General features: G+C 43.6%; 1 protein-coding gene across 6 annotated transcripts in view; it reads right to left on the bottom strand.

The window, feature by feature from the left end:
- SLC35F5 (solute carrier family 35 member F5) overlaps window positions 1–25,209 on the bottom strand; it is a 97,794-nt gene that overhangs the window by 40,013 nt on the left and 32,572 nt on the right. For 5 of the 6 annotated variants that reach the window (XR_015054714.1, XM_085868347.1, XM_085868368.1 and 2 more), the window contains 5 exons: window positions 16,131–16,212; window positions 12,622–12,709; window positions 12,364–12,428; window positions 7,569–7,676; window positions 6,851–7,010 (listed from right to left, as the gene is read on the bottom strand). Coding sequence is in view for 4 of the 6 variants with exons in the window: in XM_085868347.1 (XP_085724473.1) it covers window positions 6,851–7,010; window positions 7,569–7,676; window positions 12,364–12,428; window positions 12,622–12,709; window positions 16,131–16,212 (503 nt within the window). In the remaining 2 variants the exon portion in view is untranslated. Of the gene's footprint in view, window positions 1–5,823; window positions 6,184–6,850; window positions 7,011–7,568; window positions 7,677–12,363; window positions 12,429–12,621; window positions 12,710–16,130; window positions 16,213–25,209 lie in introns of all 6 variants that reach the window. The other variant, XR_015054718.1, reaches the window with a different exon arrangement.

Genomic DNA, 25,209 nt, shown 5'->3' with positions numbered 1-25,209 from the left:
AAACCTATTGATTTTGAGGTCAAAGGTCAGCGTGAGGTCAAATTTCTGAAATCATCATTTTTCATCCGATTGACTTGAAATTTGAACAGGATTTGCAAATCACATCACTGAATTAGGAAGCAAACTATTTTGAGGTCAAAAGGTCAAAGGTCAACTCAAGGTCAAACTTCTAAAATCATCAATTTTCAATCGAAAAATCAATTTACATCCTATTAACTTGAAAGTTGAACACGATTTACATAGTCCATCACTGAATTGGGAAAGCTACTATTTTTAAAGTCAAAGGTCAACTCAAGGTCAAACTTCTAAAATCATCAAATTTCATCTGCAAAATCATCAATTTACATCGGATTAACCTGCAAATTAAGCAGCAATTGCGTAGTACATCGCTGAATTTGGAAACCAACTATTTTTGAGGTCAAAAGGTCAAAAGTCAACCCAAGGCCAAACTTCCCAGATCATCAATTTCAATCTGAAAAATAATCAATTTTCATCCGATTGACCTGAACTTTGATTAAGATTGTGAATATTAATCTTAATGAAATGGACAATTTCATGTATCCATGGCAATCTTTGTAGAGGGGGTTGGATTTTGCAAATATCGCACTTTGCACGATGTCTTTTTCTTGTTTGCTTGTTTGTCGCACTACTCCTCTTACAGTTCTGGTCCAATTACATCCAGACTTGCTACATATGATCAGCATGACCCCAATTAATGTATAGGAGTGCTTTTTATCTCTGCCAGTGGTCATGGGGGACGAGGGGGTGGGGTGATGCAAATTCTCAATGTAAATGTGTCATCTCGCACCACCTCAAGGTAGGGGAAGGTATTACAAGTCTCCCCCATTTACAGTGCAGTATTCCTGCCACCACATTTTCCAGTGTGGTGAGGTGTCTTGAATTAGAAGCAGTCAGTATGTTTTTGCTTCATTCACATAACCTGGGGTTTTTTGCCTACAAAGAGCTGTCAGTTACCGACACACGGCCCAAATAAAGGTACGTGTCAGAAGAACATGATGCATGGCACAATGGCACAATAACAGGGGAAGATATAGTGAAGACGTTTGTTAATCATTTTGAGGAAAGAGGAATTGACATAAGAAAAATATTTTCTGTGACAACAGGTGATGCCCCTGCTATGGTCGGAAAAAAGGAGGGATTTGTAAAGATCATCGAGGATCAAATTGGCGACAGGTCAAGTCAGGTATGGGAGCATGTGCCAGAACAGCGTGTCGCTGCGTCCACTTTCCGCCGGTACTCCAGGGGTCTCCATCTGGCCATCCCCCAGGCAGATGCCAGGCCCATCCCCATCTCCTTGAGATGATGGTCAACCTGCTGCAACCACGAGGAATGTGGTCGGCCCACTGGCCTCCTCCACTCATGAGACTCCCTCGCTGAGAGAATCTGGTGAGCAGGATCAGCGTCAGGAAAACGAGCCACATGTCCATACAGCCGCAACTGACGCTCACGGACTATGCAGGTAACAAATCTCATCCGAGTCTCTCTCAGCAACCGCTCGTTGGACACAAAATCCGACCAGCGATAGCCAAGGATTCTCCGAAGAGACCTGGTACCAAAGGAATTAAGTCTCCGTCTCAGATCCTTGGTCAGAGTCCAAGTCTCGCATCCATAGAGCAAGACTGGAAGTACCAAGGACCTGAAGACTCTGACTTTCGTCCTCGCGCACAGGTACCGGCAGCGCCACACCTCATGATCCAGTGAATCCATGACTCCCCAGGCCCGACCCAGACGTCTATTGACCTCTGACTCGCAGCCAGCAGAGACATGAATATCACTGCCAAGGTAAGTGAATATCTCCACGACCTCAACATCCTCACCACAAACAGTCACAGACAGGACAGCAGCATCCAAGATGTCACCGAAAGCCTGGATCTTAGTTTTGACCCAAGAAACCCGTAATCCCAGCCGCTCCGACTCCTCATTCAGCACCTCGAGGGCCCCCAAAAGGATATCTAAAGTCTCCGCAAAGATGACTGCATCATCTGCAAAATCAAGGTCCGAGATCTTGACATTCCCAAACGATGCACCGCAGCTTGATCTCTCCGACATCCTCCCTAAATTCCAGTCCATACAAGTGCTGAAAAGTGTGGGGGCCAGCACACACCCCTGACGAACTCCAGTAACAACTGGAAATAAGTCAGAGATGGTACCACCACACTTCACAGCACTCTCAGTACCAGAGTAGAGTTCAGACATCAGATCGATCAGTTTTGGTGGCACCCCACGAAGACCAAGAATCCTCCAGAGGACATCCCGATTCACTGAATCGAACGCTTTACAGAGATCAACATAGGCTGCAAGCAGCCCCTGCCGAAACTCTCGTCTGCGTTCGGTGAGGACAAGAAGGGCAAGGATACGGTCATCATTGACCTCTTTGGTGTAAAGACTGACTGCTCTGGACGCTGGTGCTCAAGCAGATGGTGGCGAACCCTATCAAGAATTATCCGAGCAAAGACCTTGCCCGGCACTGAGAGCAGCGTCACCCCTCGGTAGTTGTTGCAGTCTTGGCGATCACCCTTCCCTTTCCAGAGAGGGACAACAAGGCCCCTCTTCCAGTCAGTTGGGATGATGCCTGTGTTCCAGGCAGAGCACAAAACTGCATGCAACGACACGAGTGCAGCATTTCCAACAGCCTTGAGAAGTTCAGCATGGATGCCACAGATCCCTGGAGCTTTGCCCCTTTTCAACTGGTTCATCGCAGCCCGTGTTTCCACAAGCGAAGGTGGACCACAGTTGATTTGAGGGTCAGCAACAGGTATTGTAACACCCTTGACGTCCAACTCGACAGCTGGGGGATCAGCCTGGTACAACCGCTCATAGTAACTGGCCCAGCGGGCCTTCACTTCAGACTCCTCTGTCAAGAGCCTACCACTCTCTGCTCGAACTGCAGTGCTCCGAGGGATGGGCTTGGATGAACGCAATGCGCGAATTCCCCTGTAAACGGGACAAGAATCACGTGTCCACAGGTGACGCTCTACCCCCTCACAGATTCCTCACACATAGGCCTCCTTGTCCACCCTCCGTGCACGTATAGTTTTACGCCTCAGCTCCCTGAACAGCTCAGCTCTGCCATTCAGCCTGGCCCTGCAACTCTGGTCAATGGTATCCAGTGTCCCTTGAGAGACAAAATTCTTCTTTGCCCTGCGGTGAGCTCCAAGACATCCACCGGCAACATCAAGGATGGTGGTCTTGAAGGCACTCCACAACTCTTCAGGACCCCCCAAAGCACCCAGACCCCCCAAGTGTCCACTCAGCCTGTTCACAAACTCCTCAGCTACTCTCTCATCCCTGAGCTTGCCAACATCCAGCCTAGACTGGGATGGTACCATTCTCCAGGATTTAAGGTGCAGCTTTAGAGTTGCTACAACAAGCCTGTGGTCAGTATTGAGGAACTGAGCACTCCGGTAGACCCTGCAGTTCTGGATCATCCTCCAACGACCGTCAATGAGGACATGGTCAATCTCCTTTGCCACACCGCTAGCGTTGGAATACCAAGTCCAGCGATGAGCTTGTGGGCGCTGAAACCATGAACCAGCCACCCTAAGTCCATGACTTCTTGCAAAGTCAAGGAACTTAGTGCTATTCTGGTTCATAGTTCCTGACCCATGGGGACCAACACACACCTCATAACCATCCCTATCAGTTCCACTCGATGCATTGAAATCTCCCAAGACTAGAAGTGTATCTCGTCTGGGGCACTGATCAACCACAGACTCGAGCGTGGCGTAGAATGCATCCTTCACGGTGAGATCACTCGCCTCAGTCGGAGCATAAACAGAGACCAGGGAAATGACACCTAAGGAGTGACGAATCCTTAATCTCATAATACGCTCGCTGACCGGTGTTACCTCAATTATCATTGGGGTCAGCTTATTGGACACAGCTTCAGCAACTCCTTGGGTATGGTAACCATCAGAGCGACCAGACCAATAGTAGGTGTAACCACCCACCATTATCTCGCCGCAATCCGGTCTCCGAACCTCAGAGAGAGCTGCAATCCCGATGTCCAAACGCTTGAGCTCAGATGATAACAGAGACAGGTGATCATCCTCTCTTAGGGATAGGACATTCCAGGCACCCACCCGAAGGGACCGCCTCAGGTTAACCCAAGGAGACCGCCGTCTGGTGGATGACACCTCAGCACCACTCCGACACACTCTCCCGCAATCTGACCCAGGGATGTTACCCTGTGGTTTACCTCCTGTCATCAAAGATTGGGGGTCCCGAAGGCTTTGCCCCAATCCCGTCATCCGGTGAGTTGCCCTGCGAAGGGAAGCTGCACAGGAGGTACTCCCACGGAGTGGGTTATCAGATTTTTTTTGCGTTTTTGCGTTTTGCGGTGGCCGGAGTGCAAATCCTGCCACCAACCTCCTCATAAAAAGCAACCCAACTGCAGGAGGACGTCCGCAGACACAGTTGGGCACTAGATTATGGATGGCCGTTGGCTCACAAGGAGCTCCCCCGCCCTTTGACAGGTTTTGTTTTTTTTAATCCTGCTGGGTGTCCATATCCAAACACCCTCCTCACCAGAAAACCTGGTGGGGGAGACGGTTTAGTCGCCGACAACCCGACCATGGAACAGGTTAGTACAGGTTTACATGGTACCTGTAGCAGGTCACGGATCGAACCTGACCTGACATAAAAAATTGGCCACCAGACGGTAAATTTTCATTGTATTATTCATCAATTATTTTTTTTTTTTCCAAGATGTCCAATTCTGAGCTTTATAATGTGATGCCAACAGTGGTGAAGATAGTGGATTTTCTTGTTGCTTAATCTGCCTTGATGGATAGGCAATTTCAAGCTCTGCTTGATGAGATGTACAGTGCATACAAGGACATTCCGCTTCACAACAATGTTTTTTGGCTGAGTCGTGGGAAGGTTTTGGCACGCTTTGTGGACTTTCTTAATGCAATCAAGATATTTTCGTCAGAAAAAGGTCAAAACTACCCAGAACTTGTCGATGACAAATGCGTTGTGCAACTAATGTTTCTAACTGACATCACAGTGCATCTAAACAAACTCAACCTCCGTCTGCAGGGCAGGGTGCAGGCCAAACTGTTGTGGGTCTTTTTGAAACATGGAAGGTATTTCTTGCGAAACTTGCCAGGTTTTTAAAATTCTTTTTCTTAGGACATTGACAACCTCGACTTGCCACCATTTCTTCCAAGTTAAAGAACTCGCATCAGAATTTGTCAGATTTCAATATTTCCAAAGTTTTTGCCCAATGTTTTCCTTTCCGATTAAACCAGACAACTCTGATACTGGTGGCATGGATTTGTCAGTGGATGTGTGTTGAGGATTTTGAAATGCAGCTCACCGACATTTTGAAAATGGTCTATTGTGAGATTTTGAAATGCAGCTCAGGATTATGGGCCTCGAAGTTTTGGGATTTGCGGCACACACTTAAGGCTACCGAGAGAGATCACGGGGTCTCTATCCTGATCTGTTGGAAGCACCTGCCTGTGAAATTTGACCGTTTGAAGAAAGTGGCATTTTCACTGCTCTCAGCATTTGGATCTACCTACCTCTGTGAACAGATATTTTCACACATGAAGTTAGTTCTGTCTCTCCTAGAGCCAGTTAATAACTGAACACTCAGAAGCTTGTGTGCTGCTTAAAATATCAAAACAAGAGGCTGAGATTGGAGAACTCAGCAATGGAAAGCAAGGACCAGGATCACACTAAATGGTAAGTTCTACCTTTTAATTTATTTGTTAATGAAGCTACTAAAATGTAAGTAGGACTATTATTGATGTTAAAAATGTATTGTCGCGTCCAGGTTGTTAGTTAAAACCCTACCTGAATGGATGGCAAAGCTTCGCCCTTGAAGGCTATAACCGAGGAGTAATGTACGCGCGTTAACGGGCGCAATGGCGGAGAGGCGATCCACCCAGGAGGAGTACCGGGAGGAGCACGGGGAGGAACACAGCATAGGGTGCTGCACCAGAACAGCTCAAGGGGGTTTATCCCCTTGGGAGGTAGGTTTATCCCCTTGGTCGGAGGTAGGAACCCCCTCGCTCTGCACCAGCCAACCTTCCTTTTTTATCACCCTCTCTGTCCTCCACCCCCGGGGCATGGCCTGCTCGCCGCCAAACCCAGGAAGGTGGGGCTTCTGTTTGTTGTCGTTTCAGGGACTCGTCCCCCATCTTTACAGCCTGGCTTGAAATATAAAAAACAGGGAAAATCACAGAAGGCAATCACGTACTGGGGGAGTTATTTTTGCTCCCTAAGCTAATTAACACCGCACCACCCCTCATGTGGTGATGCGTAACACTTAAGCTCACAGATTTCCGAACTTAATTCCATTGAGATGCTTCTACTCATCCACAGACCATGCTACACTATACAATGCTAAACTTCCCTATTAAATCCTTACATCTATCCCCCATAATCGTAATGGTATCAATAGCACACAGATGGGTAAATAAGAGTGAATAAGTTAACTCTTGGCACGCCACTTCTGAAAGGTTGCCAACCCCTGCTGTAGTGCATATTTTGTTGAAAAGTCAAACCGATAGATCCTTCAGATTCTATAATGCCCTTTCTTTGACCCACCCACACATTTTCTCACCTATATGCAATGTGCCATGCCTAACAAAAATCCTACACTGCAAGAACATAAATAGAAAATATGTTTCAAATGTCCTGAATTAGGAACTTGGCAATGAGGCAAAACAAAAAAACAAAAAACAAAAACACAATACCTTTTATGCTTTCAGCCAAAATTAAATTGAAAAGCAGGAGGAGTTTCTTTCTCATCAATACAACTTTAAAAAAAAATGCAAATAAGCAAACATATTCAGTAAAACTTGTTTGCATTTCCTACCAAAGCCACAGGCACTCTGTGACAGCAGTTCCCAAAAGACCGTTGACAAGAAGGCAGAGCCACACAAAACGGCTCGGCAATTCAAAGGTCTCCAAACCAGTGTAATGCAGGAGGAAGAACAGTGGCCACAGGAGCACGAGACAAAGTAGGCCAATGAAACCTGAGTTCACAGTGGACCGAGGTCATAATGAAAATTTAGACTCTAAAATTGAAAACAAGTAAACAGCAAATCAAGTGTAATCACCAACATCATAATCACCTCCGGATAAACGATCCTACAAATAACACCAAGTCAATGCCAGCTAAATTTAAGGGCTGTGCTCATATCTAGTTATAAATACAGCTTTTCTCCAGCCAGTAGCACCCTTATAAAATGCGTTAAATTAATAAACCCATTATAACCTGAAACTACCATCTAAATATACACACAAGGTCACAAGCCTGGATTAATAAAATTAAAAGGTGCCACATTTATTGCGATAAATGGAAGAAAGTCGTCAATAACTATGATGAAACAACACTCGGGATTTATGCAAGGTGGATGATTAGCATTGCCCAGGGAATAAACTAGGCCCCTACCTTTCCCCCAAAAAATAAATAAAAGACAACAGCAAGAATAATTAAGATCAGAGCCTAATGAATAATGATAAATCATGTTTTCAAATAAAACAACATGTGAAATTTCCACATCAGTCATTGCTTCACGGGAAAGCCTCACCAAAAAACATCGGTAAGTCAATGTGGTCTTCGCGGTCCACCCGCCTCTTAAGAGCCACAATGTATATGGAGTAAAGTGCAGCGCCAGCCAATGACCACAGCAGACCTGCTGCTCAGTCATGTGTTTGGGAAAAAAATGAAAAAGTCTCCAGTTATTTTAAAAATAAACATTTTCAAAAGTCCCCAAAATGAACTTTATCTGAGCAGGGCCTTGATATTGTTACATTTCTGAGGCGGGGGTGAGGGGGGGTAAAGTTAAGTGCGGCCTTAAAGATGTCTGCTAAGTAGGATGGAAGGTTGTGGTTTTTAAATTAGTTAGGATAAAGTTCTCGTTCTTTGTTCTCTGTGCGAACCCTGGGCGGTGTGGGAGATGGGACATCACATATCCCCCACCAACAAAGAGAAGGAACCAAGTCTCCTCCCAGCAGTTGTCTGTAATCTCATGTGGGGCAGAGATGGTGGAAGGTTGAGGCAGAGATTAGTGGCAGCCTGGGGTTGAAGTCTTTATCCAGAGGAAGACGAAGACGAAGCCGTGCATTTTTCTCCCGTGTAAATCTGGTCTATTGAGAGTTTCCAGCTGCAAAGCCCTTATTCAACCTGCTGCAGGTTCTTCAAACTGTCGTTTCATTGTCGGCCAGACCTTTATGCTTTGAAATATCTGAGCTGTGTTTCGGGGCTCGTGTGTTAGTGTGTGGCACCTCAAGGTGCATGGTTTGATTTCCTGTTATTGTATGAAGTGCAAATCATTATAAATTTCACGTCCTACTCGGATTAGAAGGTTTGCTTTATTAATATTGTATCTCGTGTTATAATATGAAGTTCCCCTTCCTGCATTTCAGCTTGTTCACCCCACGTGTCCTCTCCTCCTCATACCCTTGATCTCACTCTCACCTGTACTCTGCTCTCTGTTGGTGTTCCCCCTTTCCATTTTGTTCCATTCCATTCTGCTTTTGCTCTCCCTCGAGCCTCTACCATGCATAAAAACGAAGAAAAAGAAAAAAAGTGCAAAATTGTTTTAAATTTCATGTCCTAAGGGGAGATGCTTTGATTTCTTGTTAAAGTACGAAGTACAAATAGTTTTGTTTTTCCTGTCCTTTTGTGTTATAAAATCATCATTTATTTTCTCCTGAATGGCATGAGCCTCATGTCTGCTGCCATTTTGTCCAATGATCAATCAGGTTTATTTGGAGTTCATGGGGGATCAAATTCTTGCAACTTACTACTTCCAGTTCGGCAATTTTTCAACATATTGGTCAAATCTGCAGCTGCCACTTCCACCTCATTAAACCTAAGTTTACCGAACCAGATTTGTCGTGTTTTTCTGTAATACCTTCATCCCTGTGTTGCTGTTTGTGTTTCCGTACAATTTTCCATATTAAATCGTACCTTGTGCTGTATACGTTTTCATGTTGTTCGCAGAGTTGAACTTCACATCAAGAACTCCATTTCTCACTGCCTTTGTCCTGATCATATACCTCCTAACCCCCAGGAGTACCTAAGGCTGCGACTTCACTCTGCCACCACTTTGTTTGTCTGCGTGTCGTACCGTCCTCCAAACAGTGACGACGCGATCTATCTACATCAAGCTCTCAGACAACATGGACCAACTTTAAACCACTCATCCCAACCCTCTCTACCTCATATGTGGTGATATAAATTGTCACCATGCAGGTTGGCTGGGTAATGATATCTCTCACAAACCATGGCACTTAAGCAAAGGACTTCTGTGACTCCAGAGGACCGACGCAATATGTGAACTTTCTGACCTGGATTTCTCCCAATGGCAAATCCTCCCTTCTGGACTTGGTGATGACAAACGTCTCCTGCAATTGATTAATTTGATCTTATACCAATAAGTCAATATTTCTCTGGCTATTCAGAGCTGCCTCAGCATTGGCGAGTCTAGCGGTTCACTCAGGCAAATTGACAGGGATTGCAAGCAGCCATCTCACTTCAGGACTGGTCGTCTATATCTACTCAGCCTGATATGAACTCAGCTTGGGAATTCTTCCACGGAAACCTGCTCTCTCTTATGCACAGATCCATCCCAGCTGGTCTTCAGCTCTCCAACCCTTCTTCACGCTCATGGTAGACTGAATCCTGTGGTGAGGTTGTTACCCCAAAACAACTTGTCTTCTCTTCCTGGAAAGCAAACCCAATCAAAGTCAACGTCAGCTCATTCCACAAAGGCCGCAACAAGTGTGTGTCCACTCTCAGGAGAGCCAGAAAACAACATCTGTCCAACCTCGAGATTCAACTTTCAAATTTGCCTCTCTCCTTTAAAACTCGGTGGTGCCTTGCAAGTCCGTTTCCGGAGTATGCTTCCCCTTCCTGCCTTCGCTCTTCAAATGTCACCGCAGCCGACTCTATTCATGAGAAAGCTGAATGCCTTCGTTCTGTTTGTTTCCAAATATTGTGTCCCCAACCACTCACTCAAGGTACCCACCCTACCCAGTCACACCAAACTGCTCCTGCACTCTATCTTTTGCACTTAAGATATTCTGTGTCCTTTTCTCCTGACAAGGTGGAGAGCTAACTGTCAAACCTCAACTCTGAAAACCTTCTGCTCTTGCACATCCTCCTTCTGCTCTGTTCACCCCATCAATTGTCCTACGTCATCTTCCATTTGCTTGGCAATCAGCCAACATCATTGCATGACATGGACAAGGTGCATAAACCGATCCCCTTAACTAAAGAACCTAAAATGCATTGGTGGTATCCTATTAGCTTACTTCCAATCATAAACAAGGTCATGGAATCCACCATCACAATTAATATGAAATCCATACTTTTCTCCAATGGCCTCATCTCAGATGAGCCATTCAAATTCAACCCAGATCACTCCACCTTGGACATGCTGCTCCTACTCTCAAAAATGGATGGAGGCCCTCAATGTCAGACATGATATCAGGGTAGTTTTACTAGACATACAATATCTTGAGCTTTCGATAGTCTCGCATTCCTCATTGTTCTCCAAACTCTCTGCCTGTGGCATGCAAGGCCAACTCCACACATTGCTTCCTGACTTCCTGTACACTCGCAGCAGTGTGGCTCTCAATGGAATCCGTTCATCTCCTCCCTGCTTTGGCTGGAGTGCCCCAAGACAGTGTTCTGCCACTGCCCCCCCCAATCCTATTCCTCAACTTAATCAATGATCTCTCTGACGCTAGAAAATCCTCTTCATCTATCGGCCAACGACTCCACCCAATGCCGTGGCATCACTTTCAGATAGGCAGGCAGCAGCCTCTTCCCTCTTCAGACCTTGCTAAAATCACGAGCTGGTCAAACACTTGAAATATGTTTTTCAATCCTGACAAATGTCACATTCACTCTCTCTCCAAAAGGACTGTGTGGCAAATCACCTCCCCCCCCCCATTCTAATTTCTTTTAAATCCTCTTGAGGAAGTTCAGTCATTCCAACTCCTGGGTCTCACCATCAGCCATGCTCTTTCTTGGGAAAACCACATTTCAAAGTTGGCCTCCAAAGCCAGTTGCCGATTGGGCATCTTGCGTCATACAAAGTCCTTCCTTTATTTCCTTCATGAGTACACCTGAACTCCTATCCACGACAAGGCCTTCATCCACAGCTTGGAGTACTGTTCACCTCTCTGGACTGTTGCCTCAAACCTTGCGCAGCTCAACACCATGGAAACCAAGGCCTTCAAGATTATTGGAATATCTCACAATGAAGCTGAGTCGATGAATCTATCACTTTCCAATCGCAGACAGGTCGGTGGTCTCTGTCTTATACTGCCTCCTTTCTGGTCTTTCCGCACTTTGTCTCCCCCCTCTCTCCCCACCCCAGGTTTCTGCAGGGCTCACGCAGTCCACATCAACTCCCTTCTGGTGAAACTACCTAAATCTAGGATCACTGCTCACTTACACTCATTTGTTCCTCTTTCCCCTCCCCCCCCCCAACTGTGGAACCAACTTCCACATTCTCTTCAATATCATTCTTCCCTCCAGGTCTTGTTCAGATGTTCACCACCATCTCAGATAATCCCCCATCCAAAACCATGATCTTTTGCACCCCTGTTAACACCCACTCCCCACCCCCAAGCCCACCTCCTTCCAAATTTCCAGTTTCAACTTCCTGAGTTTGCTTCTATACCCATCTCATCCACCCTCCCAACACCCATTGTTTGTCCTACACTTCTTCTATGTTGTCCTTCAACTCTACTGTTGATGTCCCCTCCTCAATCGCTACTGTTCATTTTTTTTAATGTAGCATCCTGATCCATGCAGTGTTCTAGCACTTCTGCAAGCCTCGACTGCATACACTTTTTTTTTTTTTGCGAAACAAAATCTGAATGGGATTTGCCCTCCTGGTTCATAGGCTTGCAGCAACTGATCGGCGTTGGCCCGTTAAAAAAAATTAACCAGTCCTATTTTAGGTATGACAGTATGGGATGCGATCGCCAGTTTAAGTATTACATATTCCACGAGCAAGTTGCCCATGCCCGCACAGAATTCTAAACGTGGGAGGGATGGAGGGGAAAAAAAATGCAAATGTCGTCTTCTGTCATCGAGCCAACAAGCTGGGAGCAACAATTCACATTTACTACCACGTCTGATGCAATATAAATGCTCTAATCATGGCGAGGTGCTCCATTTGAAACCGATTGTTCAATATATGTAGCTTTTTGATGCCTAGGTTCCGTAATAAAAATTTGTCTTGGTGTCAAAGCCAGTGAACAATTGCAAATTAATAGAATTCGTATTGCTGTCCTCCACAAGATAATACAGTACAATTGGCACAGAAACTGAGCATTGAGTAAGAGTAACAAGGTACAAACCAAGATGATGCTTTTCATCAATAAGGTTTCCAAGAGAGACCCTCACGAGCGCTTCACCACCAATGCTGTCACACATCAAACAAAGCCCAGTTGACACATCAGGTTCATGGGGCAAACCTCCAAAAAAAAACAAAAAAAAAAAAACAACTTCCACATAAATCACACAAATCTGCACTCGTGTTAGATGACAAAATACCAACTAGGTAATGCCCTAATCGTGCCAACAAGCCCTTATGCCTCGACTCTGCCCAAACTAACCTAAGACAGACAGCCAGCAGCTTGGACAGAGTGAAGCGATCTGCACTGTTACTGGGAAAAACCCCAGAAAGGATAAGGGTGAACACTCCTGGAAGGAAAGAAATACCATTCAGGGCATCAATAGTCAAATCATAATTACAAAAAAGCACCATTCCAAAAAAGATGTCATAAAGTTTTTCAATGCAGGGTGTTTTTCAAAAGCATGGTGGAAAAATGAACAGCAATTTATTATTATTTTGCAAATTATTGTGTGAAACACAATCAAAACTAGAACGCCGTCAGTAGGACGCATACCTCCACCAGGCTGAACAGTTTACGTTTTGCATCCCACCGACAGGCTAGATCTGTATCCAGACCTGAACAAAAATCTAATCAGCTTGTTCTTGTCACGTAACCAACTAGCCCACCTAGTTTTGTCATAACCCATCCACAACTTTTTGAAATATCGTGCTATATATGCAGTGTCGTTTTTGGCTCAATCTCTCAATGGTGAAGAATCACTTTAAAAATCCTCGTATTCAGATCCAGCTCTTCACCAAAATCTCATCAATTTGTGCTTGGCACACACCCAACCTGTCCACCATGTTTCGTCTTTAACTTTTTGAGATATGCTGCTGACAGACAAACAGAAAAACAGACAGTGGTGAAAATATAACTTCCATCTACCTTTAGTGGTGGAGGTAATAATCGATATTGCAATTGCTGATTTCGCAAGTTTGGATAAGTTAAAACTGTGTAGAAAGTGATGTGTCCTTTGGGAAAAGGCTCAGCTCGAAATTTTGAAATCAGGATAGCATTAATCATAAGCAAAATGCAAGCAGCATGCACTCTTTTATAAATTGTGTCTTTACCTCTGCCACCTAAGGTGGACGGAGGTGATGTTTTCACCTTTGTCTGTTTGTCTGTCTGTCTGTCACCAGGATATCTCAAAGTTATGGACAGATTCTGATGAAAGTTGGTGGAGAGGTTGGGTGTGTGACAAGGACGAAATCGATTAGATTTTGGTGAAGATCCGGATGCGAGAATTTTTAAAGTAATTCTTCACCATTGAGAGAAAGGGACAAAAATGATAGAAAGTACGATAACTCAAAAGGTTATGGACGGATTCTGATGAAACTTGGTGGACAGGTTGGTCGTTTATTCGCGGATTCGGTATTTGCGGACCCCACGTATTCGCAGGTCATAAAGTGTGACCTGCTTCTACATTCGCACTTCACGCATCGTTTTATTTTTACACTTCAGGACTGGTCTCCTATATCAACCTGGGAAATTAGAAATCAGCCAACATCACAGTATTGCACAAAAAAGTTGCAAAAATGGATCCCCTTAACTACAGCTCAATAAGCTTATTGTACTTCCAATCATCAGCAAGGTCATGGAATCCATCATCACAGTTGACATAAAATCCATCTTTTTCTCTAACAGCCTCATCTCAGATCATCAATTCGGATTCAGACCTGGTCTCATTACCTTGGACATGCTGCTTTTACTCTCCGAAAAATGGTGGAGGCACTCAATATCACAGATGAGATCAGGCTGTCTCTCCGGACATATTGTATGTCGAGCTTTTGATACAGTCTGGCATGCTGCCTTGCTCTCCAAACTATCTGATTCTGAAATCTGTCTGCTTGTCTGACTGTCTGCTTCTGAAATCCAAAGCTAACTCCACTCTTGGATTCCTGACTTCCTTTACTCTCGTAGAAAACGTGTGGCTCTCAATGGAACCATTCCATCTCCTCTCCCTGTCAAGGCTGAAGTACCAAAAGCAGTGTTCGAGGCCCCATATTATTCCTAATCTTCATCAATGATCTGACTAACTCCCTGGAAAATCCTGTCTCTTTGCTGATGACCACTCTCTGCCATGACATCTCTCCTCCTTCATGAAAGACATGCAGCAGCCTCTTCCCTCTCCTCAGACCTTCAGAAAATCACAAAGTCGTCAAAAACAATTTTGCTTAGGTATCCATATTGTCCACGCTTTGCATTCTCCCTTACTCTTCATCGTTACCTGTATCCCTTGTTTATCAGTCTCCATCTACTTTCTTCCTCAAACCTGCTGTCCCCTTTGTTATGTTATGCTGCGATTTGTTCTGCGTCATCGCTCTTCCACAATCCTGGATGATGTAAAAAATAAATAAAATAAATGAAACATTGCCCTGACATTCGCAGAATTTTTCAGGAACCTATTCCCAGCATATGTTGGGGTTCAACAGTATAGCACGATAGATTAAAAAGTTGTGGACGAGTTATGACAAAACTAGGTGGATGAGTTGGTGAGGTGAGAAGAACAAGCCAATTAGATTTTGGTTCAGGTGTCCAAATTCAGATATCGCTCATCAGTGGGATAAAAACATAAACTGTTCAGCCGAGTGGAGGTATGCGCTCTACCAAGTGTCATTGTCGTTATGTATGGTTTCATTGTCCTGCCCTCCCAATCTCAAAAAAAAGGTATTCCTTCATAATTAACCTTTCATGAAATGCAAGCAATTCAAACATGATTGCCTCTTAGTGATGGGTTTTAACAATTGTAGGGAACTGCAAAACATTTCATAGCATAGCAAAATCTGACAATAATTGCAATAAACACGGCAGCAAGAAGTTGACAATACAGGACACACTTATGAGCCTCTAAAATAAAGGTGATCCAAATTTGTAGAATTCTCGTGACAGGCCCCAATAATGACAAAAGGTAATGAATATGCTGGTTTTTTTTGTTCCCACATATATATATATTTAAAATAAATAAATAAATCGATCACATGTTTTGTCATTTTCAATTATGCATTTTCCCATTTTTTAAGGCTTTCATAAAATTTGATGCGAGTATAAAATATAAATTCCAAATGGTCTCTCGGAGCCAATATATTTTACAACACCTATTTGGTTTACAAGAGCTAAAATAATTTTAAATTTAAAGCGGTACCAACGAACCAATATAATTTCCTAAGAAGGAAAAATATATAAATACAAGTTATTCAGTTAACCTCCTGGTTTAGCTCCCAAAATACAGGCTGACTGCACACATTCACTCTTTCATCCCGAGCTTCTCCCGTCTGTGGAACTGCCTTCTGGTGACTGTTCAATCACAATTTTCCGTGCAGGGCTTCAAGCATGTGATTCATTGCCACTTAATATCATCCCCCAACTTCAGTGATCTTTTTCTATCCTTTTAAACTTGGAAGTTACTCCTCTTTTCCTATTCGTTCATTCCCTAAGTTGTGGCTAACTGTTGCTCTGCTACCCCACTATCATTTCATACCCTCAATGATGCTTCTTTTCAACGAGCCTCTTGTAAAGAAAATAAAATAGTGAACACTTTTCAAATACAAATATTTCTTGCACAAAACTTTCAAACAAAGGTACTAAATTATAAATTCCAAGTACAATATATCATGCAATTCAAAATAAGTGACATTTATTACAAAATGTGAAAACCACAACAAAGAATATGGCATGAAATGATCACAGGTGTCTGCCATGATGAATTGTGGTTACATCAAGGAACTTACCAGAGGTGGAGATCAAGATGCTGGCAAGAGTGACATGCGTTTTTAACAAGGCTGTCTGGTACGATAGGCTCGCAATGAACCACTGGAATGAGGGTGGGAAATGACAAAAAGCAAGGAGTAGATAAAGAATGATAAGTTTAATATGTAAAACAAAAAATATTTCTATAAAAACATTCACATGATTCACACAAAACCAAAATCAGTTGTTTAGAAATACTGTTGATTTTAAAAACAAAACATCATTGCAGATGAATGTTTACTGAGATTAGCAATAAAGAGATTAATTCCAAAGTCAGCAGAAAAAAAAAAAACATGAACTTTTGCTTTCAATTAAAATATATATATATATATATACATATATATATATATATATATATATACATATATACATACATACATACATACATACAGTAGACTAGGCGTAAGTCGTCACCATCGGGACCGAGAAAAAAGTGACGACTTACGCGTATACGAACATTCATGATGACTGTGGGGTGAAGGATGAAGTCGCGCGTGGCCTGGACACGTACGTGTGAGAGCCGGCTATTGTACCAAAAGGATAACACAATCCTCGGGGCATAGGTGGGGGTTCATTGGTGAGTTGGAAAGTGATCAAGCAAAGATGGAATTCATGAATCAGTTTATCAAAAGTAAAGATAATGAACAACTGTAAGACAACAACTTCACCTGCTTATCACCATGATGGGATTGACCAACGAACCCCAGAGACTTTTCTGGCAGCATCTGCCAGAAAAGCCCAGTCTCATAGGAATTGTACACATCCCGAGGCTGATACCTTTCCAAGATGTCTTTCAATTTGCCATCCTTCCAGTTGTGCACCACTGCCGAATCCACGCTGCCTGATTCGCCGCACCTCTTGACCTTGCCGATTCCCCACCTCACTTTGAATCTGTCTATCCAGTGCATCGGCAAGGTCTCGGCATCATCATGCCCGAGGTCCTCAGCAAATTTACGTGCCTTCAGCAGCAACATTTCACCGTCCAACCGAATATTTGGCTGAGCCGACATTTGCCGAAACCAGATGATGAGCGCGTCATCGACATCTTCAAAGGACACACATTTCACGCGTTTCACACTTACCACCGGCCTCGTGATCTTCTCCACTTGTCCAAATATCTTGCCCTTATTCTTAAAGATATCGTTCAATGTCTGTCGTTTGATGTCCAACTTCTCAGCTATGGCTGTTTTCTTCATCAATGGGTTTGCCTCGCAAAACTGGATAATGTCGTATTTTTCTTGGTAGGTTTTAGTTGTAAGCTTACGCTTAGTCGCCATTGTCCTGCCTGCAGTGCGATCAACGTGTGTACGCAGTTACAAATAGCCTATCACTGGCGGTGTAAACCAATGAGCGAGCATCACGATTCCATGAAATCGGGCTTCTCACGAGGCAGCAGTTCCGTGTGACGAGTTAGGAGTGGTAATTTACTTGAGTTTCCATTATGTGGGAACGGACAAAATCTGACGACTTAGACGAAGTGAGGACTTAGAGAGATGACCCTTTATTCATCGGGACTTAACATGAGATGAATTCGGGACTTTTTGACACTGCCGACTTAAGCGTAGTGACGAGTTACACGCTGCCGACTTACGCCTCGTCTACTGCATAATATATATATATATATATATATATATATATATATATATATATATATATATATATATATATATATATATATATATATATATATATATATATACACACATACATATACTAGTGGGGAATGTTTGCACATTGCAAGCATATACTCAGGTGCATCTATAATACGAAGTGCGTGCGTGTGTGTGTGTCAGTGTGTGTGTGCACGTGTCCTCTATAACTCCAAAACCATGAAACCTAGTGGCCTAAAACTTTGCATGCATACGAAGAGATCTCCAAGGGAGTGCGTGAATGAAAATTGGGTGGTTGGGTTAATTAAAACACCCCTTTTGAAGATAATTTACAGCCTTATTGAATTATACCCTTCATCAAGGCGTCAGCCTTGGGTCACCGTGCTGTCCCTTGCTGGGGTCTTCGCCATTTTTTTGACGTGCTCACCAATGCCTCAACTTGGAACAGGCCAGAATGGTTTCCTAATGATAAAGTTTAATTTTTTCCACTTTCCTTACTCATATCATCAAATGCCTGATCATCATATCTATGAATCACTGAATACATCGCAATGCTTATAAACACCAAGAGATGCCAGTATTTGTGGCTATATTTCATTGCCGCACATGCCATAACCTTGACAATCTCTTAACCTGAGGAAAATTTCAAAATATAAACAGTGGAATTGACCGAAGCAGCAGTTCCGACTGCTTAAAAAAAAAAAAGTTCAATTTTCCAATTCGGACAGACATCGTTTGACATTCTGGGCATCTCTGGGAGGTGTTTAATATGACGGATCAGCGATCGCTAATTGCTTGCATTCCTAATCAACCGTTTCGTTGGAGTGCTCTACAAGCGGCTTGGATGTTCGTTTGCAAACCATGGCGATACATGGAAAAAGTACCCACACTGTCACTCTGCACTGTCCCTCTGATAAACACAATCAGAAATCCATCAATTGACCACCTGCTGGTCGTGCGGTGTCAATCCTGCCATTCCTTGTCATGGATGGATGGAGGAAATGGATCAAATGAATGTTTGTAAGCCATGGCGAGACAGTAGACGGCAGTGCAAATGACTTATTAAAGAAATAAATGACACAGATGTCAATATTTTTGAAAATAAAATTACAAATTGACATTCAAGACAATGTTAGGTGATAATGTAAATTAAGTACACCAGGACCCTGACATTCATGGGGGATATGTTCTGGGGAAACCCTGCGAATGTTCAAACCACCAATATTGGGGTGCGGTGGAAAATTTCTTTTAAAATATTCACTTCATGTTTGGCTGTGACCCAATTAAGCCTAATGATCGATTTAACTTCGCAAATAAAGGCTTCTCACCCATGTATATATATATATATATATATATATATATATATATATATATATATATATATATTAGCAAAAACCTAGACAATAGACAATGATCGATTTAAAAGCTCATTAGAAACATGATTATAACATTCATTTTATGAGGATGTATCTGTGTTCAGTATTAATTAATACCCATGTATGAATATTAACTGACTTGATTGAAACTTGTGTGATTATATCAACATGAGCCCCATGGACATGCATATAAAGGTCCATGGGGATGTAATTGATGCAGCTCTGTATTCTCATTGCTACTTAAACAACATGCTTATGCTTTTAAATGCTTGTAATGGTATAAAGTCTATTGCAAAGCATTGCAATAAACTAAAGTCGATTTGTCACAATATATGGAGTTGTTCTCCAAGAAGGATCATGGGTAAAATATCATTCCGCGAATACACGGAACCCGTGCATGTTGGAACCGCGAATGTCAGGGTCCATGCCTGCTCCATGTTGAAATGCCCACGCCTGCTCCAGCATTATCCTTTGCCACCAATGGATTCCCAGGTGTTGGTTTGGGGTGTTGTGGAAGTACCACATCCTCAGCTGAAAACCCTCTCACAACATCTAGAAAGTTTCGCAGAACACTGACTTTCAACATTGGTTATGGAGGGAGGAGCAAGAACTACTCTTCCAACTTACACCGTTTCTGTGTTGGACACAGGCAGAGATGATGATGTTTCAATTGTGTGGGTTTTCCCACTCATCCATCCTAGCTTCTCTCCAAAACTGTTGAGACAATATGCCAGCAGATGAAGACAACGGCTCGCTGTTTTAATTGTCAGATGAGTCTAATCTTGTTCTTTTATTTTTATTTACTTGTGATTGAATTTAGCTTAAGCATTGATTGCTGCAATGTATTTAATGCTTTGAAGTCCAATTTTTGTCAGATTCCACGTATTATTTTGACATTGTTCGAAAGGATGATTGCTTGTTATATTTTAGGAATGGTAAAAACTGAAAAAGATGCATTTTAAATGTCAGTTTTTCATCGATATCAAATCCTGTATATAGCGGCTGTGTAAAATTGATTTGTTATGGATCTTTCATGGTATTCACTTTTTGTTGACATTTGGTGATTTAACTCGTAAATAAATCCTACCATAATGTTGTACTTGATTATCACAGTTTACATAAGCTCAAAATGTTTCCACAAATTTTCTTTTTTACAGAATATGAATTTTTTTTTGCAGTGGTCTGTCTTCTAGCACCTCCTTTCTGGTCTTGCACCCTCGGCCCTTTCCATATTATGCAACTCCACCCCCCCCCCACCCCGGGTTTCTGCAGGGCGCACAGTCCACCATCAGCCCCTCCAGAATCACTGCTCACCTCCACTCATTTGTTCTTCTTTTCCGCCCATGGAACCAACTTACACATTCTGTCCAATCTCATTCTTCCTTCCAAGTCTTCAAGACAGCTGTTCACCACCATCTCAAATCGTCCCCAATCCAAACCATGATCTTTTCACCCCTGTTAACCCATCCCTCTCCAAAGCCTACCTCCCTCCTTCCAAATTTCCAGTTTTTCCTTCCTGGGAGTTTCCTTATGTGTCAATCTTGTCCACCCTATGCATCCTCCCCTCCCATACCCCTCATTCCTTCCCACACCCATTGTTTGTCCAAATCCCCTGCATTTTGTCCTTCAACCCTGCTTTGGTGTTTCTGTCCATCTCCCACCCCCATTTTTTTCTACTGTTCTTTTTGTTCCGTTGTGTCCTGATCTGTTCAGTATACTTGCTTTTCCATGAGCCTTGACCTTGTATACAACCCCCCCCCCCCCAAAAAAACTGCAAACTTTTGCCTTGTGCCCGTCAGCTCTTCCCGTGGTTGAATTGCCAAATGTCTCACCCTCCCATTTTTTGGATATCAAATGAGTATGAGGGATTGCTTCAGGCTTCTAGTTAGTGAAGTTCATTTGAATGCTGAAGTGAATCATTGAATGTTTTTCCTCCATATTTACGAAATTAAAGATTCTCTTTTGTATGCTGAACCATTGTGAAAATTCAGTTCTTTTCCACCGCAATTTGGTGCCCGAACAGGGACCACAAACCCCGGCAGGGCTGGAAACAGCACCGTCTCACATAACAGCATAACAGGAAACACACCGTCTCACATCTCACATAACGTCTCTTTCTCATCTCAAGTCTGAACTCTCAAACCTCTCTCCCTCCTCAAAATCCTGGTGGCGTTTAATCAAATCTGTTTCTGGTGTATGTTCCCCCTCCATCCCCTCCCTTACCTCAAATGGCCGCACTGCTGATTCCACACGTGATAAAGCTGAATGTCTAAACTCGGTGTTTGCAGCTAAATCTTGTGTCCCAAACCCATCACTATCTCTACCCACTTTACCCAGTCGCACCCAACTGTCCCTGGACTCTGTATCCTTTTCTCCTGACAAGGTGGAGAGCTTGCTTTCAAACCTCGAGTCAGATTCTGCAACCGGTCCAGACGGCGTCAGCCCACGTGTCCTCAAAGCCTGCTCTTCTGCTCTTGCTCACCCTCTCTCTCTGTTCTATTCACCCTCTCATTTTCCCAAGGTCATCTGCCATCTGCTTGGAAATCTGCTAACATCACTGCCCTGCATAAAAAAGGTGCAAAAACAGATCCTTGTAACTATAGACCAATCAGCCTCCTCCCAATCATCAGCAAGGTTATGGAATCCATCATCGCTTCAGACATGAAATCCTTCCTCTTCTCCAATGGCTTGATTTCCAATCATCAATTTGGTTTCAGACCAGGTCACTCTACCCTAGATATGCTGCTACTGCTCTCCCATCAATGGATGGAGGTCCTCAATGCCAGACAGGAAATCCGAGCCGTATCCCTGGACATATCACGTGCTTTTGACAGTCTGGCACCCTGCCCTACTCACCAAACTCTCTTCCCATGGTATTCAAGGCCATCTCCACTCATGGCTCGCAGACTTCCTCTCCTGTCGCAGTCAACGTGTGGCCCTAAATGGAGTTCTTTCATCCCCTCTTCCTGTGCAGGCTGGAGTTCCTCAAGGTAGCGTTCTGGGCCCTGTTCTTTTTCTGGTTTTCATCAATGATCTCTCGGACTCTCTGGAAAATCCTCTATTTCTCTTTGCCGATGACTCCACCCTCTGCCGTACCATCTGTCATCCCTCAGACCGGCAAGCAGCAGCTTCTTCGCTCACTGCAGATCTGGATAAAATCACAAACTGGTCCAACACGTGGAACATGTCTTTCAATCCAGACAAATCTCACACTCTCACTATGTCTCTTCGAAAGGACCGTTTACAAAACCCCCCATCCACTTTCTCAACAATCCTCTGGAAGAAGTCTTTTCTTTCAAGCTTCTGGGTCTCACTATCTGCCATGACCTTTCCTGGGAAAGTCACATTTCCAACCTTGCCTCAAAAGCCAGTCGCCGACTGGGAATCCTCCGTCGTGCAAAGTCCTTCCTCGGCCCTCTTGAGCTCCTGACCACTTACAAAGCTTTTGTCCGTAGCCTGATGGAGTACTGCTCTCCCCTCTGGGCTGGTGCTCCTGCCTCCCACCTTTCTCGACTTCACGCTGTCGAAACCAGGGCTTTTAAGATCATCGGCATCTCCCCACAATGAAGCTGAGTCTTTGGGCCTCTCCCCCAATCACCGCAGGTTGGTCGGTGGTCTTTCTGTCTTCTACCGACTCCTCTCCAGCCTTGCCCCCCCTGCTCTCTCTGCGATTTGTCCCCACCACATTTCCACAGGGCGCTCAAGGTCCGCCAACAACCCCTTCTGGTAAAACTACCAAAATCACGAATCACTGCTCATCTTCACTCTTTCATTCCTCTTTTTCCGCCTTTGGAATAAACTTCCTCACTCTATTCTTTCCCATTCTTCCCTCCAGGCTTTCAAAACAGCTGTTCACCACCACCTCTTATCTTCCCCCATCCAAATCCTCGATCTTTTCTACCCCCGATAATCCACCCAAGCCCACTTCCTTCAATTCTCCTGCTTTCCTTCCTGAAAGTCCCTTTAATGTCCATCTTCCCCTCGCCATGTTCCCCGTCCCATCCCCATCCCTCTCCCTTCCACATTTCACCTGTGTCTGTTCCCCAATGTTTTGTCCCTTCCACTCCCACCCCTCTTGTCTCATGCCTCATTGCTGTGAGTTGTGTGTTAGCTCTCATACGAGCCTCGACCAAGGTATACAAAAAAAAAAAAATAAAAATAAAAAAAAAAAAAACAGCAAGCAAGTGGCCACGAACTAAGATGTTTGCTCTTTCTTCAGATCGGATGCTGCATCTCTCAGCTAAACGGATAACGTGGTACTCCATTAATTGGATGAGGTATACAAAGCAGAATCTTTATTGATAGGCCCAAGATTAAGGGGTTGGAGATCCCTGAAAAGGGGGGGGGGGCGGAGGCCCCCCAGGAGAGGGTTAGAGGCCCTGCTCGTTAGGAGGATCGAGTCTTCAAGGGGGAGAATGAATGATTATTATGAATGTTACTCGAGTTGATTATTGTGATTTGTTGTTCTATCATTGCGCTGGCTGATAGTTTGCTTGCTGTGAAACTGTTGCATTGTTATTGTGTGGAGGTGTTAGATTTGTAAATCCTATATGATTGGAAATGTTAAGTTTTGTGTTAAGGACATAATTTGGGTGTTCCAACCTGGAGGGATAAATTGAGCTGAAGAGTGAAAGCATGAAATTTATTGGGTTTTTTTAAACACAAGTTAAAAGAACTGTATTTGTTTTAGTCATAAGTTGAAAGGATAAAAGTCTTGTATGTTTGTATTTATATCTGATTTGTATCTGCACCGATTTGCATTGATCAGCATGTAGTGCAAAGTGTTGTATTATTTGAGTTATTTACATTAAGTAAGAGAGTGTTGAAATGGAGCATGTGCAGGCTCAGTAGATTTCACTGGAATAAAACATGTTCCATTGCATATCATGAACTTATGGGAATGCTTATCATGAGGTTATGGGAATGAATAAGTATGGAAAGTGGAGATAAGGGTTAGTCGTCACCGTACACTGTGAATACTCTGAATGAGGCAAGGTGCACACCGCTGATTTATCAGAGGATACAGTCACATCAGATTCATCACATGCCGTTGCATCTTTGGCGTGCAAACAAAAGAGCTGGGTTTGTGGTTTGTATCGAAAGACAGAGCCCTGGCGTTATGATGCGGTCTCTTTGGAGTGCAGGGCGGATGCCGTTGAGAGCATTTTAAGACCAGATAGAGAGGTGGTGTGTGTGAATTCGATCTTTGTGAAGATCTGAATTATAAGCAATCAATGTGGGCTTGATAAGGAACGGAAGATTACTGTATGATGTCATAATCCTACATATGTTGACATTAATGTCTTGTGAGATTTGAAATTGCAATAACAAAAGCACGATGCGCACATGTGTGTCGGTGCAGTTTTGAATATTCCAACTGGGTAGAAAATTTTAGTGTCTCGAATCATGAATCACGATATGCCTTGAGAATGGCTAGATGGTGCACGAACGGAATGTTGTGTATGTTCCGTGTGAAAATCCCTCACTTGTGCTGTGGTTAGGCCGTGGTTTTCGTATAATGGATTAAAGCTCGAGCTTTCTCACCAAGAGACAACTTTGTATGCTGTTTTGGCTTTGAACACTGTACGTTGCATACAAAATAAATGGATGGTCTCTGAAGAGTATCAATTGAATGCCTGTTATAGAATAATAATAACAGTGCATACATTATAGTCCTGGGGTAACATGTTAAGTCTAGAAGCCACTTTGGCTTGATGCTGATAACGCAAAGGTTGCAGGTTCTTTCGCCATATGGGTCAACACTCTCCACTGAGTCTGTGTTTGAATCTCAACTTATCTGTAAACTGGATATCTGTGTTTTGTCGGCAGGGAAGGACATAAATGTGTGCTGTCCCTCGGATAGGCGTTGAAGCAAGTGTCTCATGTGCGAGCATCGAAGCTTTATTTCTGAAAAGGAAAAATAAGTTGGTGCACTCAAACATGCTGTGGAGTGGTTTATACGTGTTGATGTCATGTGGAGGAGCCGTGGGGTGGTGGGGGTCGGTCAATTTGATTGATCTTGGAAACACCATAGAGCCTTGGTTTGTGGAATATAAATGCTGATATGAAAATTG

The sequence above is a fragment of the Eptatretus burgeri genome, chromosome 2 (assembly GCF_056783735.1).
Source record: "Eptatretus burgeri isolate ZD-2024b chromosome 2, Ebu_testis_v1, whole genome shotgun sequence".
NCBI classification, from domain to species: Eukaryota; Metazoa; Chordata; class Myxini; order Myxiniformes; family Myxinidae; genus Eptatretus; species Eptatretus burgeri.
The sequence above is the reverse complement of the archived record's forward strand: the minus strand, read 5'-3'. Positions and strand labels throughout refer to the sequence as shown.